We start from the raw sequence: 17800 nt of genomic DNA, 5'->3' as shown, positions 1-17800 counted from the left end.
GAAAACATCCTGCCCACCAAACGCGCGTTATCCTCCCCCCCACAACTTTTGCTATTTTATCTTCGGAAGGACCTGTTAAGACATTGCCCCTCCCTGTCTCCAGTGCAGCTGTTAGTTAAGAGATCTCAGCTGTGCAGCTTTTGCAAAGCTGAGTACCGGACAGTTCCTGTAGACTTGCAAGGTTGATCCTCCCCCTTCTGCCGTCCTTCAGTTCTACAGAGTTGCTGTGTTACTGACAGGTTGGTGTCTTCCTTACAGTGGGGTGAGGAGTTCTTAGCAAAGAGACTGGGAAGAGGTGGACCAGCAGACATGAAGAGTGCTGAAGCCTCTACCCAGAGAAATCCCCGTTGCTGTTAAAACTGGATGCCCTTGCCCCTTGCTTAGGGCATATTAAATGCAGGGCTCTGCCACCATCATGTGGTCGCTTGACCCTTAATAAGAGTAATTGAACACTAAAGCCAGCCTCTGGCTATGTATCTGCGTAGCCCTTTCCTTGGATCTGTGTATTATTCTTGCGACAGAATGGCAGAGACTGAATCCATGATCTGGCTGTTTTATGTGTGGCTAGGTTTTCACTGCTGTACATCACGATCGCTAATACACTAGAGAGGACATAAATATTGTCCTGTACCACATATTCTAGACAGAGGTTCAGCTCATCTGCTGTTTATGAAAACTGGGCCTTAATCCTGTAGCAGCCAGAACTTCCTGTGTAATCTGGCTTTGAACTATAATACACATTTTCCATGTCAGCAATTAGGGGTGAAATCTGCTACCCGACCCAGGTAATCGGCCTTCTACCACAGCAAAGGGCGTGGATCAAGGGCAATACAATAATCCATTCATTGTGCTCTTCTGCATCTGTATTGCATAGGCTGTTCAATGCAGCCGCCTTCGGTACAGTGCAGCCATCGAGCTCACATATGCCTTCCCCCCCCCTTTTTAACACAAATTAATATTCTGCAAGAGACTACTGAATAACAGCTATGTGAGGCTTAAGTATTTCTCCTGTCAAATCACCCAAGACATAGAGGCAGTTCTGAGTTCAGCGGCCTCTTAAATTCACCCAGTCGTTCTGGGATATTGGTGCTCCAATGAGTGATTAGAGGATAAATTTCCCTCTTACCTCCAGGTGTCCTTGCTAGCTTACAGCACTGCAGTGCCCAAGATCCTTCTAGATTAATTGCAACTTGCAGTGGGTCTTAAACTCTTCTTCATGGAACAGTCATTGTGCCGAACTTAGCTACTGCCATACTAACTCAGTGTGGAAATATATTTAGTGAATAAAATGCTCTTGGCTAGGGGAGGCGGTGCTGGTTTAAAGCCTAGCAAATGCACACTTGTTACTTTTTAAGCCAGTCTTATCTTTAGATGATATTTGGGGGATGGGCACACTGCCAGAACATGCTATAAGATCTGCTCCTTTCTAACGAAGCTTTTATAGCCCTGAGTTTAACGCGGAGGCAAATGCGTAGGTGCTGAAAGAGACCAATGGCTCAGCTCCTACAGGGACATCTGCTGGCCAAGGGCAGGGGATACTTGTGTAGCAATGCTTTCTAAAAGCGGTGCTCTCAAACCTGAGCCTAGATTTTTTAAAAAATGACTGCAGGCTTCTTCTGCATTTGAATAATTTCTCTACATAGGCTGAAAGTGAGGTTACTAAACTTTGCTACGGGTATTTTAAAGTTAGGTTTTTCTTTCATCTATCTGGGCAGGAAGACATCTCTGCACACAGTAAATATGTGCTACAGTTGCCCCCACCCCCTTATGCCACTGCAGGGAGCTAGCTGGTATATGCTGCATGCACAGAAACTTTGGCTCTGTGGAGTAGAGCTGCCACGGACCCCTTGACAAAAAGATTCTCACTGGGGTCACCTTCAAGCCAAACAACATGTGAAAACAAATTACATAATTTGTCCACCTCATGCACCTCCTGACTGGCCAAGGGACCCTAGATTTTTGTCCTTCTAAGCCACGTAATGTTCCTGCTTCTCTCCTATAAGTCATAACGCTCGCCCACCTTTTGTGCCATTTTTGCAACGGTAGCCAAAACTGCAGCTTGACCCCAGCAACATCACAATAATTGATCGTCAAAATGTTACTATTCCGGACCAAGTTTTCCATGGGAGGCTGCTGGAAAGGTGGGCCCGGTAGGACACTGTGCCTGAACCAGGAATTTCTTGGCAGTTTCCCCTTGTATTGCCAAAGTGAGCCATATTGAAAAACAAATCTCATAGGATTTTATGCTCAGTTCATGTTCTCTCTGGTTTCAACATGGATTTGAAAATGTCACTTCCAAGTCATCTTTGACAATCACACGGTGTTTGACCCAAAAGACGTTGGGAGCATATAAGAGCCTGTTACCTTTATCCTGAGCCTCTGTGATTCCGCAACAGCACACATCGGGCAGCCTTTGGGCCCAGGAATATCTTTACAAACACAACATGGAAACTTCAGCAGTGAGCTGCAGCACACTTCCTCCCCCAGTAGCCTTGCCTATAAAGTCTTGGGAAGTCAAGCAAAGCCTACTGACACGTAAGCTGTCAACCTCACCTCTGCCATCCAAAACCCTTGAAAGAATGTGTAGCTACACCAATGTCAGTCCTCTCAGTTAGGAGGTCATTGGTGAGCCAAATGGCCACAGTGTCAATGATGGATGGGTCCAGGATGTGGCTGGAGGGCAGATGGCAGAAACTTTTGCTGAAGCTAAGCAGGTCTGGGGTTGATCAGTCCCTGGATGGAAGCAAGGCAGGAGATCATTGTAATAAATAGCAAGAATTGGTTCTCCCCTGGTTGGTACTTATTCTGCCTCCTACAAGCTGTGGGATTGCAAGAAACATTGTCAGGCTGCCCACCGCACATCAGTACAGCACCTAAGGAATATGTTGGAAATCAGTACCTAAGGAATATGTTGGAAATGTGAAGACAAAGCCTCAGCGATTCAGTCATGTCATGAACGGAAGTGAAACAAAAGCAGACTTGCTTGAAGGTGAATGCATTTTAATACCATCATTAATTCCTGGTTTCTAAACTGGAGAAAGCTCTGTGCTGAGGTTCTGTAGAATCCCCCTGCACATTTGTATCACAGAGTGCTTTACAAGAGAAGACACAACACAGAATTTCACAGGCAGAGTTTGTGGAACAAAACACACAGATGCTATTTTTCACAAAATGCATTAAGTCACTGCCTCCCCACAGCGTCTACTCCACTTACAGCTAGAGCAGATTTATGGAGCTTTTCTTTCTCGTGCTTACCCAATGAGTACCTTCCTATGTTGTTACCCATTAAAGCACCAAATGACATAACGCTGCCTTAAAAAAACAAAAGCCGAATGGAACATGCTTTCCCATCAAGGGCTAGTAGAACAAAACGGTGCATTCAAAGTAGCATGCTGTATGGAGTTTCCAAATATTTTTCTATCCTGTACATACTGTATAGTTTTGTTCTAACACTTACTTGTGCACAGAGTCCATTAAAGATCTGCTGATCAGATATTTTCTTTCTGTTAAAAAACACAGATATCTATGTAAACACGCCAAAAAACACACACCCCAACTTGTAAAAGGGATGGGTCATGTTTTACAAATACGACTATAATTAAATAATTAACAACTATTTTTGCTGACAGTATGATTTGCTTTGAACTCTAGGTCAGACCAGTGCTTCGACAGAGACAGTCTAGCAGAAGTGAGGTGTACTCAAATACAAGAAACTGTATGCAGACCCCGTTTGCTGTGTGAGGACTCGCCTGTGTGAAGAGTGCATACTGTATCCTCATTTCAGGGCTGCACCTACAGTGTTCAGAGCCAGCTCACTCCTTCTATATGCATCACCTGTTTGGGGCCGCATTCGGCCCCTCACAAGCCCAATCGGCACTGTCAAAACAGACTTTGCCGTTTGATGAGGTAACACGTATCAGCCTTCACTTTGCTGTTTGGTGAGGTTATGCGTATCAGCCCATTGCTGCATGTAAGGATCTTTGGATTGGGGCCTTTGGAACATAACATTTTGTAGGACTGAAATCCCATGACCAGTGGGAATGTGAAGCAACAATATTATGAATGTGAAACATCTCAAATCTCACTATATATCATGACGCAGGAGATCTACCAAGGGAGGCAGTTTCTAGATGCTGTGGATCCAGTCAGGGACTACCCAGGTCTGGAAACAGGCTTCTACATACTCATTTCATGCAGAAACCAATACCGCATGGGTGATGTTCAGCCCAAATGCAAGAGCCACTGCTTAGCATCCCTAATGATTTTTAAAAGCAATCTATACTTTCTCTGACCAGCTGTTCAGAAGCAGAGTGGGCAGCAGAACTCAGCCCCCAACCCCATGTTTCCCTGCCAGATTCCTGTTGAAGGGGGATGACAGCTTTTAAGAAGGGCATGAGAGAGATTTTCCCCAGCAGCTGCCACATCAGAATCCTCTGACTGCTTCTTAAAGAACATTAGACTTGAGAAAACTATTCAGGGATCTGGTAGAAGCCTTCTGTATTGAAACTGTGAAGTAGTTCTCACGTCCGTTTTCCCCTCAAAACAGGGCTCTCACATTGCAGCCCAAACTGCTTTTTAAACTCATGGAATCACACTGGGATTTTCGAAGGAGACACATGGAAAGAGCAAACTGCAGAAGAAGTCAAGAGCCTGTGCAGATGCTGTGAGCTGCATTATCTAGCTTGAAGCCACAGCTGCAATAAGGCAAATGTATTCAGTAACTACAACACTCAAGTTGTTACTAATTCATGATGTGCGAGCAAGTGCCAAACAAACAAACAAAAGGCTTATGTAGCTGAAAAAGCTTTCCAGCCTCTTTAAAGATACAATATAACGTAATCCTTCCAACAATTATTTCATAAGAATTTATTTTAATAATCTGATCAAAATGTTGAATCATGATCCACTGTAGCAGCATTTACATATTTAGTACTTTCCAAATTTGTAACCATAAAATCATCACTGACATTAAAATGTATTGTTCTTGGTCCCATTATGGAAAATGCAACCAGCATATAGCCTGTCCGGCATCCCCCACCACAAAAAGAACAGGAATTTTCACGTAGCAAGATCTGAAACTTAATTGGAAGAGCTTGTGCAAAATGAAATGTTTACAGATTAAACCCAAACCATGCTGCCTTTTTTTTTGTTTTGAAAATAAAGGAAATGTTAAGTGTTGCTTTGTTATCCAAAGTTTTCAAGTACAAATGTATACAACACCGAATTCTGCTTCATGGTAAGAATGCTACTTCTGTTCAGTCTTCAACTAAAAGCCATTTCCAGTGTTATGAAAATAGGCTAATACAACATATAGACACGACGCGTGGGTAGACTAGGTATGCCCTCTGAAGTGCAAGAGAAAAGCATGCCTTTTCTTGACCACGTGGATGCACATGTGGGAAACTACAGCCCCACTGTGCACATGTGGCTAAAAAGGGGAGTCTTCCTTCATGCACATTACACCCAGGTGCACCTTAATTCTGTAATATATACATAGCCCTAAATTAAAGGAAGTGGAACTAGGCTACAGCTGACTCTCTCATAAACTCCTCAAGGACAGTGATTACATTTTTGGCTTCTTGCATTTCTGCGTGTTCCACTTTTACAATCTTCAAGAGGACATCTCCACTCCCACAGTTCTTCAGAAACAAGTAGCACTTGAACAAAGCATAATGGTTCATCTCTGCCTGCTGGATGAACCGCTTCAGATTGTTGATGTCTTGTATGGCCTGCAAAGACAAGCAGCAAACAAGTCCTGAAGCCCCCGCGGTGGATGCAAAATGGCACAAATGCGTGTGTGTGTAGCCCTGAAAGAAAATCAGCAGTACTGCAGATCAGCTGGGCAGGAGAGGAGTGGGCTAAAGTTATTTGTAAAGAGATGATCGGCAGAATTGCCGGGTGTTTTAGATGGTTTGTGTCTTCTGATCTGAATTCAAGCCCCTCATGTTCAGTATGCCAATATATGGAGATCCCTGTGGGTAGAATTTCCTACCATTAAGCAGGGATCAGAAAATTAGGGGGACAATCCAGCCTAAACTAAACACTCCAGTACTGCTATTGGAACAAAGCAGACTCAGACGTACGGACATTTTGCTACCTTATGCCCAGTAACCTTTTGTTTTTTGGTTACAGCTCATATCTTGACATTCAAAAATGCTAGTTCTCCTCTGTATCTAATTATAAATTAAGGTTCTGTTCTGGTGACTGGATACTTTCATCTATCAGAAGGTACCAATACAGATTCCGTGGTCTTAAAACCAAAACAGGCAGCCTAAATCACAATCCAGCCATGCTAAAGTACAGGATTTGAACTGAATGGCATGCATACAGATTAGAGATGCAAGCCAAGGCTGTGGCCCATTGCACCCTGAACTGTCTGGCACAACTGGACAGTGGATTAGGTTTGTACCCAAGCGGCACCCTAACAAGTCTCTGCTTGAATATCCATGAATGGTATCTGATACTACACACACACACACACACACACACACACACAAAATAAATAATGGAAATTACCTTCAATTTAAAGTTCTCCAATATTTGCCGGAAGAGAAATGGGTTTCCCCCTTCAGAACCATTCAGAAACACTTGTGTCCATTCTTCACAAAATTTGTTACTGCCTGTCATGCATTAAAAAGGGGGAGTATTTAATACCCTTTCATCATGAATTTCCTCACTTTAAGTAGCATGAGGAAGATGTTCCATAAAATGTAGAAACAGAATAGAAGAAACAACACAGGTTGGGTCCCACAGTCCATAAACGGAAGGTGCTGATGGTCACAGATCTTTCCTACCCCCCCCCAGCAGTTCCTTATGACCCCAGGGAAGTTTATATCCAGGGCTGCTCGACACTTGGGAAGTGGCACACAGACACCCAGCTTTTCCTACTAAAAGGAAGGAGGGAAGAGTGGGGAGGGGCATGCATGGGCCACATGAGGCCCTCCAAATGCTTATCCCTTTGGACACAGCAGTAGGTTTACAAGGGCTCTCCAGACTCCAGACATCAGTTCCCCCTGGAGGAAATGGCAACTTCAGAGGATGGACTCTACGGCATCACATCCCCGCTGGGCTCCCTCCCCAGGCACACCCCCCCCAAATCTCCAGGAATCCCCCAAGCTACAGTTGGCAACCCTGCACGGCAAGCATCATGTTAGCAATTAGCAAAGTTGGCAGCCGAAGGATTTTTCGCATAACTGGTTAACGGCTCTGTAAAACTGAACTGCGCTGATGCGTCGTTGCCTGGAATCTCACCTGCATTGTGGAACTGAGGCTGTGGCCCACTACAGTCTACGACCACGGATTTGCACTGTTCCTCGTTCATTGCCATGCACAACGATGTCATTGTGGCTTCCTGAACAAGACCTTGAAGGCTTGCAGCTCTAAGGAAACTTCAAAGGAACAGGAATGTTTTTACACACATTTGCAGCTTATCATTTCAAGGGCTGTCAAAAGTCGCCATGGGCCAACAGACCGAAGCTTCCCCTGGGGTCCCGTCTCTCATTTATAAAACAAAACAAGCTAGAAAGGGAGAAGGGTGGGGAAGGGTGAAAGAAGTCCCACTGGCTTCTCTTTCATTGTCCCCTCTCAGCCTGGCAAACCAGAGACAGACACAGAGTGGCTCATCGCTCCTTAAGGAACAGAGCAGGAAAAAGCTTCTCTCGGATTCCAGGATCGTTCACTTTACCCTTCTGCACTTTAACCTAGCAAGCACTGTCTGGTGGCAGGGTTAAAGGAAGTGGTTATGCATTCCTAGAAAGGCCTGCAGCTTTTCTGAAGCCCTGAGATTTGAGCTACTGGTCAATCCATACGATTCAGCATCATTCTGGCTTCTTCCTTGCTCTTGTATATAAGTACAGAGAACAAAGTTTGAGTCAAGTGGAACCTCTGAGACCAACAAAGTTTTATTCAAAGCGTAATCTTTTGTGTGCAAAACACACTTCTTCAGACAAAAATGGAATAAAATTGCAAAAGCTAGTTACAGGGAAAAAGAGGGTGGGGGTAAGCCATTAGGAGAGGCCACTCAAAACCCAGATGCACAGCTGAAATTGGAATGGGTGGCCGGTAAGATCAAGGGATGGCAGCAAATTAGCACATAAATGCAAGAGTTAAAGAGATGTGAGAATGAAATTGGAGTTCAGCAGCACCCCCAAGAAAAACCAAGCTCAACCCCGTGTACGTGGAAGAACAGAGACTCAGCATGCGCACATTTCACTTAAAGGGATGTCAAAAGTGTAAGTAAAGCGAGACAGGTGGGCTGCCAAAGGAATTTTGGGCCCTCATCCTCCCCTCTTGAAAGTCCTGGACCTGACCATTTAACTCGAGTCAGGGGAAAAGCAAGGCCCTTGTGATATGACCAACTCAGCCACCTAGGGGAAACATGGTCTTGAAGGGAAATTTGCCTTTACCTGTTGATGTCCTTCTTTGTCCTTTCGTCTGACTCTTTGACTTCCACTGAAGTGTAACTCAGAGCCTTGAAATATGGAAGAAACAGTGTTGCAGCTATAGTCATAGTTTCGGTTTCTATATACAACCCAGCAAGTTTCACTCCTGCACCTCTGGATTGCTATTCCCCCCCCTCCTATTTTATCCAAACAACAGGCTGAGAGAGACTGACTGGCCCAAGGTCACCCAGTAAGTTTCAGGCCTAGCAGAGAATTGAACCACTCGATCATGCTTTCTCTCACTTTCTCATGCTATCTGAGCCAAGTGGAATGTTAGCACCCTGTAAAAAGCATTAAATAATGACGCCTTTGGACGTTAATGCATTCCCAAGGTCACCCAGTAAGCTTCATGGCAGAGGAATGATTTGAACCCAGTTCTGTCCAACCCTAGACCAAAACTCTAGCCTAGTGATTCTCAGTTTTGGTTTTGCAACATCCTAGAGTGTTGTCGACTATCTCAAGGAGTGCTGCAACGAACTTTCAAGCCAACATTTAATTTAAAAAGTATATGTGAAATAGCCTTTTTTGTTCTGGGCCGTATTCAGAATCAGAAATGCAGTGGAACGGATTGAGAAGATCCTTTCCATTGTGCAGGATGTCAGTAATCCCCAGGAGCTAAATTTCAGGGAGCACAGCAGGCTGCAGAGGGATGGGGGGAGTTGGAAAATTAAGTTCCACAAACAGAACTTTATTCTTCCTGATTTAATGAAATACAATTTTTATTTTTTTTTAAATAAACTTTTATTTTAGTACAACCTAGAGGGAGGGCAGGAGACATAGTATAGCCCAGTGATGGCGAATCGTTTAGAGACCGAGTGCCCAAACTGCAACCCAAAGCCCACTTATTTATCGCAAAGTGCCAACACAGCAATTTAACCTGAATACTGAGGTTTTACTTTAGAAAGAACAACTCATACATTAACTTAAGATGATCCAAACAAAGTAAGGAAAGCAATCCCAAATGCTTTCGTTTACTTAAAATGATTTGGCAGAGAATTCTACACTTTAATGATGGTCTGGGCCTGGCTGGGGCGATGGCACGCGTGCCCACAGAGAGGGCTCTGAGTGTCACCTCTGGCACCCGTGCCATAGGTTCGCCACCATTGGTATAGCCTGATCTCATCAGATTTCAGAAGCTAAGCAGGTTCTGTACTTGGAAGGGAGACCACGAAGGAAGACGCTGCAGAAGAAGGCAATGGCAAGGCAAACCATCCTGTTTCTCACTTGCCTTGAAAGCCCCTTGCTGAGATCTGATGGCACATACGTATGCATACTACCTAGAATTTATGATATTGAGGGGTATCACGAAATGAAACAATACTTACAATGTTGCAACTCCAAAAAGGTTGGGAATCACAGTTCTAACCACTACACCACAGTGGCTCTCAGTGCTTTTACTATTTGATTCACTTGCATGCAAACACAACATCTAATAGGTAAAGGTAAAGGTTTCCCTTGCTCGAAAGCCAGTTGAATCCGACTCCAGGGTTGTGGTGCTCATCTCCGTTTCCAAGCCGAAGAGCCAGCGCTGTCCGAAGACATTTCTGTGGTCATGTGGCCGGCATGACTAGATGCCGAGGCGCACGGAACGCTGTTACCTTCCCACCAAAGCGGTACCTATTTATCTACTTGCAATTTCTTGCTTTCGAACTGCTAGGTTGGCAGGAGCTGGAACCAGAGACAGGAGCTCACTCCGTCATGCGGCACTCGGGTCTCGAACTGCAGAACTACCAACCTTCCAGCATGCAGCGTCTTAACCACTTGAGCCACCGCAACTCCAGAACATCTAATACAAGCTATCAAAAACAGTTACCTGAATTGAAAGATAAAGGCAGAAGATGGGCATTTGTGCAATACTCACAGCATGTAACACAAAGGCAAGTTTCTCCTGAAAGAGCTGTACTACCCTCTGAATAGGGCACACAGAGTCCTCAAACCAAGGTCTAAGAAGGGGTTGAACACACGTCTCCAGATCATCTGGCTGCAACAAATTGAAAAGAATCAAGCTTTTATATACAGCTACAAAACTTAATTCCCCCGAATCTCTTTTCTGGGATTCCAGATGGCACTCTAGCAATTCTTCTCCAAATTACACAAGAATCTTGCTAATTAGACATCCCAAGTCAAACAGCTGAGCAGGAAGAAAACAGCACAACTGTTACCTTCGCATCAAGGTTAATCTTCAAGTCTTGCGTGTACCTGTCCAGCTCATGTCTGAATGTAAACTCTTAAGGAAATAACTGTCTACATCTGTTCAGGCATCTAAATGGTATTTTCAAAAGAGACACAACAGTTGCATGCAATCCTAAAAAGTGAATCTTAAAAACACTTTCCTGGGAGTAAGCCCCATTGAATAGACCTGCTTAGGATTTGCACCTGTAGAGCCCTTCATCAAAACCCACACTGGAAAGATATGTACAGACCATCTAACGGCATCTAATTCAAGTGACTGACTAAGGAATGGCCAACATCTTCATCAGTGAGATGTCCAAAGTATTATAATTTAATCTCTGAATTTGGGATTGCTTTTCTATAGTCCTAGGTTGTGATTCACGTTTGCCTACTAATGTTCAAATGTGTTTGTGGAACCATGATGTCCAGAATATTCTTTTAAAAATTAAACGGGTATTCTCAGAAGTCTAAGAGACACCATGGAGTGCACAAAAAGGAATTACGAGGCAATACAGGTCTGCCCAATGATCTCTGTGCTCAAGGATGTGACTATAATACTGGTAACAGAATATGGTTTTTCAGTTATGGTCTACTTTTACATTCAAAGGTAGCAAAAAAAAGGATATAGTTCAAGCCCCTTCTCTGAGCCTCCCAAAAAGCAGACAACGTAGTCTAAGGAACAGATACTTGATTCTGAGCTTGCCATTTCTGCATGTTTTTCTGGCTCGAGCAGGCAGTAATAACAACCAACTTGGCTTTCTGGTATACTGGACAGAGAAATACAGAGTTAATTATGTGTAGATTGTGTCAAATCAGTTTTACTCTGTGTACCATGTGGGAATTTGTCTGCTCATTGATCATATTGTAAACTGAGTACTTGATCTACTGTGATCCAGAGTTTCTGAACCCAGAATCTACAGACACGTCACAGTTGTCAACACGGCCCATCAAGGACACTATGCAGTGCCCATGTCATTTCAGTATTAAGGCCAAACCGCAGGGAACTGGAACAACTTGTCACTGAGGCTGGAAGTATGTTATGATCCACTTAGAAAACATTATATCCCACTTTTCTCCTTGATTGGGACCCACGGCTGCTTTTGCATTGTTGTTCTCCACTTTATCCTCACAGCAAAAACTTTGTGAAGAGAGGTTAGGCTAAAAGACCCTGACAGGCCCCGGCTCCCCTGGTGAGCTTCCGTGGCAGAGGACACTCTAACCACTATGCTGCTCCAATGAAAGCGATCGCCCTGCACGTCCTCCTCTCCCCTCTGTAATACTGACCATTAGCAAAGGATATGGTGCTATGAGTCTCCTCACCCTACAAGTGGCAGCCAATGACAGAGAGAAGGGCCAGGGAAACTCATCCCATTATAGCAGCACTTCATACATTTTCCAGGAGAGAGAAGATACAGGACTGCTGCATTTGGAAATGTCCATCACACCTCATTCCAGCCAGAGTATAAAATTATTTGACACACCAGAAAGCAGACTTGGTAAGTATGCACTTTCTTACCTCAGCTCTACAGATGCAATGTTGCCCATCCCTTCAAAAAAGGCTCCCTTGGCAAGATGTCTGGCAATAAAACTGCGCAATTCTGCCTCTGCTTCAGCTGGTAAGTTAGTGTCCACCAAAGAGAGGCTGAATGAATGAAAAACAAACACCGCTCAGTGAGGCACCGGATTCCCCTGGGCTCTACCGCTGGCTCTCCTAAAGCACCTGTTCAGTTCAACAGGCTGCACGCAGGTGTACACAGATCTCCGTGGATCGTAGCAGATCACTGTTGGAGAAAGTACTTGATGGGCTCTCTCAGAGGCCACTGACAAAAGAAGGATACTGCCTAGCTTAGCAAGCAAAAGCTCCCTGCCCGGTTCTCTTTCTAGCAGCATCGTTTCAGTACTGACAACGCCCCCAGATGCACTGAGGAGTCTGTTCAGTTGCACATACTCCAGCACTCTCAGCCCAACTGACTGATTCTCAGAAGTTCTATGCAGGAAATGGAAACTTTGCTTTGTTTTGGCTTTGTTGCCTGCACAGGACTTAAATGAGAATTAGTTCTTTGGAAGAAAAAAAACCCCTTAAGGCCCTTATTTCTGCCTCACCCATAATTATGGCTCTGTCGCTTTTGCAGTTCTTGTTTCTATAGGGCTGCTGCCCAAAAATAATTTTAAGGTTATGGCCTCAAGAGCAATTATTATACAAGCCAGCCATCCCACGAACTTCCAATTTCTTAAGTTCCAGACAGCACTTACCCAAGCATGGAAGACCAAACAAAATCTAAGCCACACAGACATGCTGGTGCTTTGTCAGCTTTTAAAATATGTACGCCACATATTTTTAGGATTAATTATGTAAACCAGGATTAATTTTGTAAACTTCCAGACTGGGATGTGACAAGAAACAATCTAGAGGAGCATGCTTCTGTGTAACCATTCAGTCAGAACCCATGACTAGATAAAACACAACCACTCTTTGGACATCTGGAACCACTCAGGCCTTCAAGGGGAAAGAAGGCAATGTTCTTCCAGCCTGGCATGATTCCATGACAATACTCCCGAAATCTGGCTCCTAGGGGGCCAGGGACTCTCACAAACAAACTGGATATTTGTGAAGCAGGGGTACATGTCTTGAGACTCCTACCACATTATAGCTATACAAATCAGAATATGCATTGGAAGATTCAGAGTTAAGAGGATCTGGCCATTCTGGGTTACCTGAAATCATCCGAAGAGGGTGTTTCCGCTGCTGCACTACATGGACTGCCATCATCACTGTCTACTCCCTGCTGCAATCTAGGGGGGGAAAGCCATTGTGAAAATTCTAAAAGCACAGAGCCTTTTCTAACTGCCTTTGTTGGACACATGAAACTGCCTTCTACTGAATCAGTGCCTTGGTCGATCAAGGTTAGTCTTGTCAACTCTGGCTGTCAGCCACTCACCGGGGTCTCAGGTGAAGGCCTTTCACCTCACCTACTACCCGATTCTTTTGTAACTGGAGATGCCAGGGATTGTGGGGGAAGAAAGAAACCTTTCCCCCACTCTTTCGGTGCCTACTTGGGGATTTTACAGCACACGACTACCCAGGGGCTAGTAAATGTTTTCTGGTGTATATGTCACAAGACAAAGAATAAAACCAGGAATCTGAACACTTAACAGGCTACATTTTGAAAGTAACTGGTATGCAAGTGAAAGGAAGTAGACCATATACTCAAGATCACTTCATGCGGAATACTCCCTACAGAAGACAAAGTATTAGCACACAAACAGTTTTGATAATCCCATTTTCTAAATTAAAAAGATAACTGCTCACAACTACAGGGATGAAGCATGGTAAAGATGTCCCCAGCTTGTTTATAAGATAATACAGTGCATGTTGAAAAGCAAGTCCCAAATACTCAATTTGCGTATTTGCTTTGTTCATAGTCCACCTTTTTTTTGCCAAGACTCAACACGGATTACAAAATTTAAAAATGATGCAGTAGAAACCATGTAAGACATCAACAAATAAAGCGATATAACTGGCTTATAAAATTAGAAAACAGTCCAATAAAAACCATATTATAGAAATTTTTAAAACAACACAGTAATAGTAAGATAATAGACACAATAAGCAGTGCAAACTACAGCTCCATTTCCTTTATAAAAGCACCTTTGTGGGCGTTTCTGTTTAACGCATTCTGCAAAATGACCGAAATGTGAGATCTCCCCAGGCTGGCCATTCCATAAAGTGGTAACCACAATAGAGAATGCTTTGGCACCAGGCACTGTTGATCTCACCCACTCCCAGGGCGGTGCCCATAGAAGCCGTTGCTCAGACGAGCACACCTATCATAACAAGGCATATCAGGAAAGGTGGTCCTTTACATATGTGGGTCCTAGGCCATGAAGTTTCAGTGGGATATGACTTATTACATTTCCAATAAATACTTCTGCACATGTGTGAAGCAGCACTTCATTGTATCAGCTCCAAACCTGCTACAAGTTGAATAGTTCAATGGGAATTAGTGCCAAGTACAATGAGGACTAAAGCCACACAGCCAAATCCTGCACTAGTCCATACTGATTCTTCCTCAATAGCTTTTGTTCATCAATGTGCCTACTAGTTCTATCTTTGATAAGGGATTCCACAAACCTATCCAGTATCAGTGTTAGACTGACCAGCCTGTAATTTCCCGGTCTCCTCTGGAACTTTTTTTAAAAGATGGGGGTTCCATTAGCCACCTTCTAGTCCTCAGGCCTGGCTGCTGCTGCTTCTCTGGAGCCAATCTGGGCCAAGCTGCAGGGGCAGGGAATGCTGGGAGCCACTCTGGGCCCAGTCACACCAGCAGGGAATGCCAGGAGAGGCTCCAGGCTAGGCCGCAGCAGCAGGGAACTCCAGCAGCTGCTCTGGGCCGGGCTGCAGCTGTGGGGAATGCCAGGAGAGGCTCTAGCCTGGCTGTGGCAGTGCAGAACACTAGCAGACTCCGGGCAGAGCCACAACAGCAGGGAACAGACACTAGGAGCTGCTCTAGACCTGGTCACTAGATGTCCACTGCTGCAGGGCTCAAATGTAGGGGAAAAGAGGGAGGGAGAAAGAAGGGGGGATTGGCTGGGGGGGGGGAGAGAAAGGAAAAGATGGGGGTATTGGCTTGGGGGGAAGAGAAAGAAGGGGGATTGGCTTGGAGAGAGAGAGAAAGACAAAGAAAGAGGGATCAGCTTGGCGGAGGGAGAAAAAGAAAGGGGGGGGAGAGGGAAGGAAACAAAGGTGGAGGAATGCCCCCTCCCTGCAAGTTTCTCGCGGATCCCCACTTGTATATCCTAAACTCAATGTAGCTTCCCCCCCCCCAACAAAATTTCTGCCCTGCCTTTAGGGTTGCCAGGTCTGGGTTGGACAATACTTCAGCATAGTACCATGCCATAGAGTCCTCCCTTCAAAGCAGCCATTTTCTCCAAGGGAACTGATCTCTGTCAGCTGCAGATCAGTTGTAAAAGCGGGAGATCTCCAGGCCCCACCTGGAGGCTGGCAACCCTACCTGCCTTCCAGCCCTCACCAGTACCACCAAGATGGCTAACAAATTAAAACATACATGATAAAATCACATTTGGGGGTCCACCTGGCTCTGGGGGCAGACCATTTTAAAAGACCCCCCCCCCAGCCCTGCAGAGTTTGGGTATCCTTGTAAATCTAAACCTGAGCAAAGAGTGATCCGTCCATGAACAGAGGTGCCAGCTCTGGGTTGGGAAACACCTGGAGATTTGGGGGGTGGGGCCTGGGGAGGGCAGGGTTTAGGGAGGGAAAGGACCTCAGCAGGGTACAGTGCTGTAGAATCCACCCTCCAAAGCAGCCATTTTCTTCAGAGGAACTGATCTCTGTAGTCTGGAAATCAATTGTAAAAGTGGGAGATCTCCAATCCCCCAACTGGAAGCTGGCAACTCTAAACAAAGGAATAGTCATCCATTTCTCAATACTCAGATCACATTACAAAGTACAACTGGATAAGGCGTCAGTGCCATAAGCTGCATTGATGATCACTGGTTTACGTGGCTTTTTAAAAGGAATAGACAGTCTCAGAGAGAATAGGCCTTTCAGTGGCCATTAGCCATGATACTAGCTAAGTAGAACCTTCATGTGTGAAGGCAGCATACTTCTGAATACCAGCTGCTGGTGGGCAACAACAGAGGATTGCTTCGGCCTCTGAGCCCCTTGCATGTAACTTTCCTAGAGGCATACATGGGTGACAGCGTACTGAACGAGACAGTTGCAAAAATATAGCCAAGTTAATCTGTTGTATCAAAATAAAACCACAGTCCAGTGGCACCTTTAAGATTAATAACATGTTCTTCAATAGAAGCCTTCATGAGTTCACTTCTTCAGATAGAGAGAAAATCATACTGAGAGTTCTTTTTAATATTTTTCCTACTTTCTCACTTTGAACCTCTGACCACTCCCAGCATTCATTACATGTAACTGCTAACTCAGTTGATTCATGATAGGACTCAAGCCTAACCTTTCTACCTCATCTCCTCTCTTTTCCCCTTATACTGAGAATTTACACTTGAAAGATTCATGGCAGAATTCACACCAAGCCTCTCTGCCTCAGCTCCTCCCTCCGTCTTCCGCCAGGTCCCCCCTGGCCACCAGCAGGGGATAGCAGGATAGGGCAGCCAGATCCAGGTTGGGAAACTCCAGATTGGAGGATGGAGCCTGGGGACGACAGGAACCTCAGTGGTGCACAATGCCACAGACCTTCCAAAGTGTCCATTTTCTCCAGGGGAACTGACCTCAGTAGTCTGGAGATGAGCTGTGATTCCAGGGGATCCCCAGGTCCCACCTGGAGGCTGGCATCCCGAACTGAAAGCTCATGTTTAAATAAATGCTGTTCGCCTTTAAGGTGCCATGGGGCTTTTGTTTTATATTGGCCAAGACGACGGACATGATCCAGCAGAGCTCTTTTTCTTTCTTAACAACGGTTCCAAATCATTTAGAGTAATCTCTAAAACCTAAGTGGTCACTGTTGGAAACGGAATACTGGGCTACGTGGACGTTGCTAGCAGTGCAGTTCTCAGTTTTTGGAGCCAGGGCGTGGGGGGGGGAGGTGAGGATGAGGTACACGACAAACAAACCAGAGATTATGAAGGGAGCAAGCAACTGGGCACAGAGGTTCTAGGGAGGGAGGCAGATCGTGGAGAGACGTAGACCCAGAGGCAGGCCCCGACGAGAACCCTCACCTGCAGCTCTGATAGCCGTACAGACAGTAGTAGCTGTTGTTGCTGCGCTCCAGTTTCCGCTCGTCCGAAAGGCCACCCCCCTCCTCGCTGCTCTCCAGTTCCCTATCATCCCCGTCCACGGACTCCTGGAAAGAAGGCAGCATCTTTCCTCCATTGAGCGCTTTGCTTCCGCCTGAGAGCAACGCAAACTCGCTCCCCCTTCTGCCGTACGGCTCAGCTATACAGTTCCGTCATGCCTCGCCGTGCCGGTACAAAGGTTCCGGCCACACTGCGTTCCACTAACGTCGACGACCGAGATAAACACAGCGCTGTCTGCTGTCGTCGGAAAGGATGAATTTTCTTTCTCTGGGTCTCCCGCAACTTCAAAAGAATCAACAGCTTCATTACTGGCGAACATTCAGTCTGCATGTTTGCTGTTCATTCTCTTCTTTGGGTTATAATAATGTATTTATTGTCGAAAAATAAACAGGAGTCCTGTG

The 17800-nt window shown here is 45.2% G+C and overlaps 1 protein-coding gene across 2 annotated transcripts; it reads right to left on the bottom strand.

Moving 5' to 3' along the window:
• Positions 1 to 3023: 3023 nt before the first annotated feature.
• LOC107121720 (chromosome unknown open reading frame, human C17orf75) lies at positions 3024 to 17479 on the bottom strand. 2 transcript variants are annotated; one of them, XM_015424698.1, is made up of 11 exons: positions 17322 to 17479; positions 13329 to 13406; positions 12130 to 12255; positions 11240 to 11380; positions 10604 to 10661; positions 10303 to 10422; positions 8406 to 8470; positions 7252 to 7388; positions 6517 to 6620; positions 5568 to 5729; positions 3024 to 3503 (listed from the first exon to the last, which is right to left on the bottom strand). In XM_015424698.1, the coding sequence occupies exons 1-11, from the start codon at positions 17462 to 17464 to the stop codon at positions 3489 to 3491; spliced, it is 1149 nt and encodes a 382-aa protein (XP_015280184.1). In that variant the 5' UTR covers positions 17465 to 17479; the 3' UTR covers positions 3024 to 3488. The 2 variants fall into 2 exon arrangements, with proteins under 2 accessions (XP_015280184.1, XP_015280182.1); XM_015424696.1 differs by lacking the exon at positions 3024 to 3503 and having other exon boundaries at positions 4994 to 5729.
• Between the last annotated feature and the right edge of the window lie 321 nt (positions 17480 to 17800).

Source organism: Gekko japonicus, unplaced genomic scaffold (assembly GCF_001447785.1).
Source record: "Gekko japonicus isolate JY-2015 unplaced genomic scaffold, Gekko_japonicus_V1.1 scaffold668, whole genome shotgun sequence".
Classification (NCBI taxonomy): domain Eukaryota; kingdom Metazoa; phylum Chordata; class Lepidosauria; order Squamata; family Gekkonidae; genus Gekko; species Gekko japonicus.
This window is presented reverse-complemented; position numbering and strand designations above follow the sequence as displayed.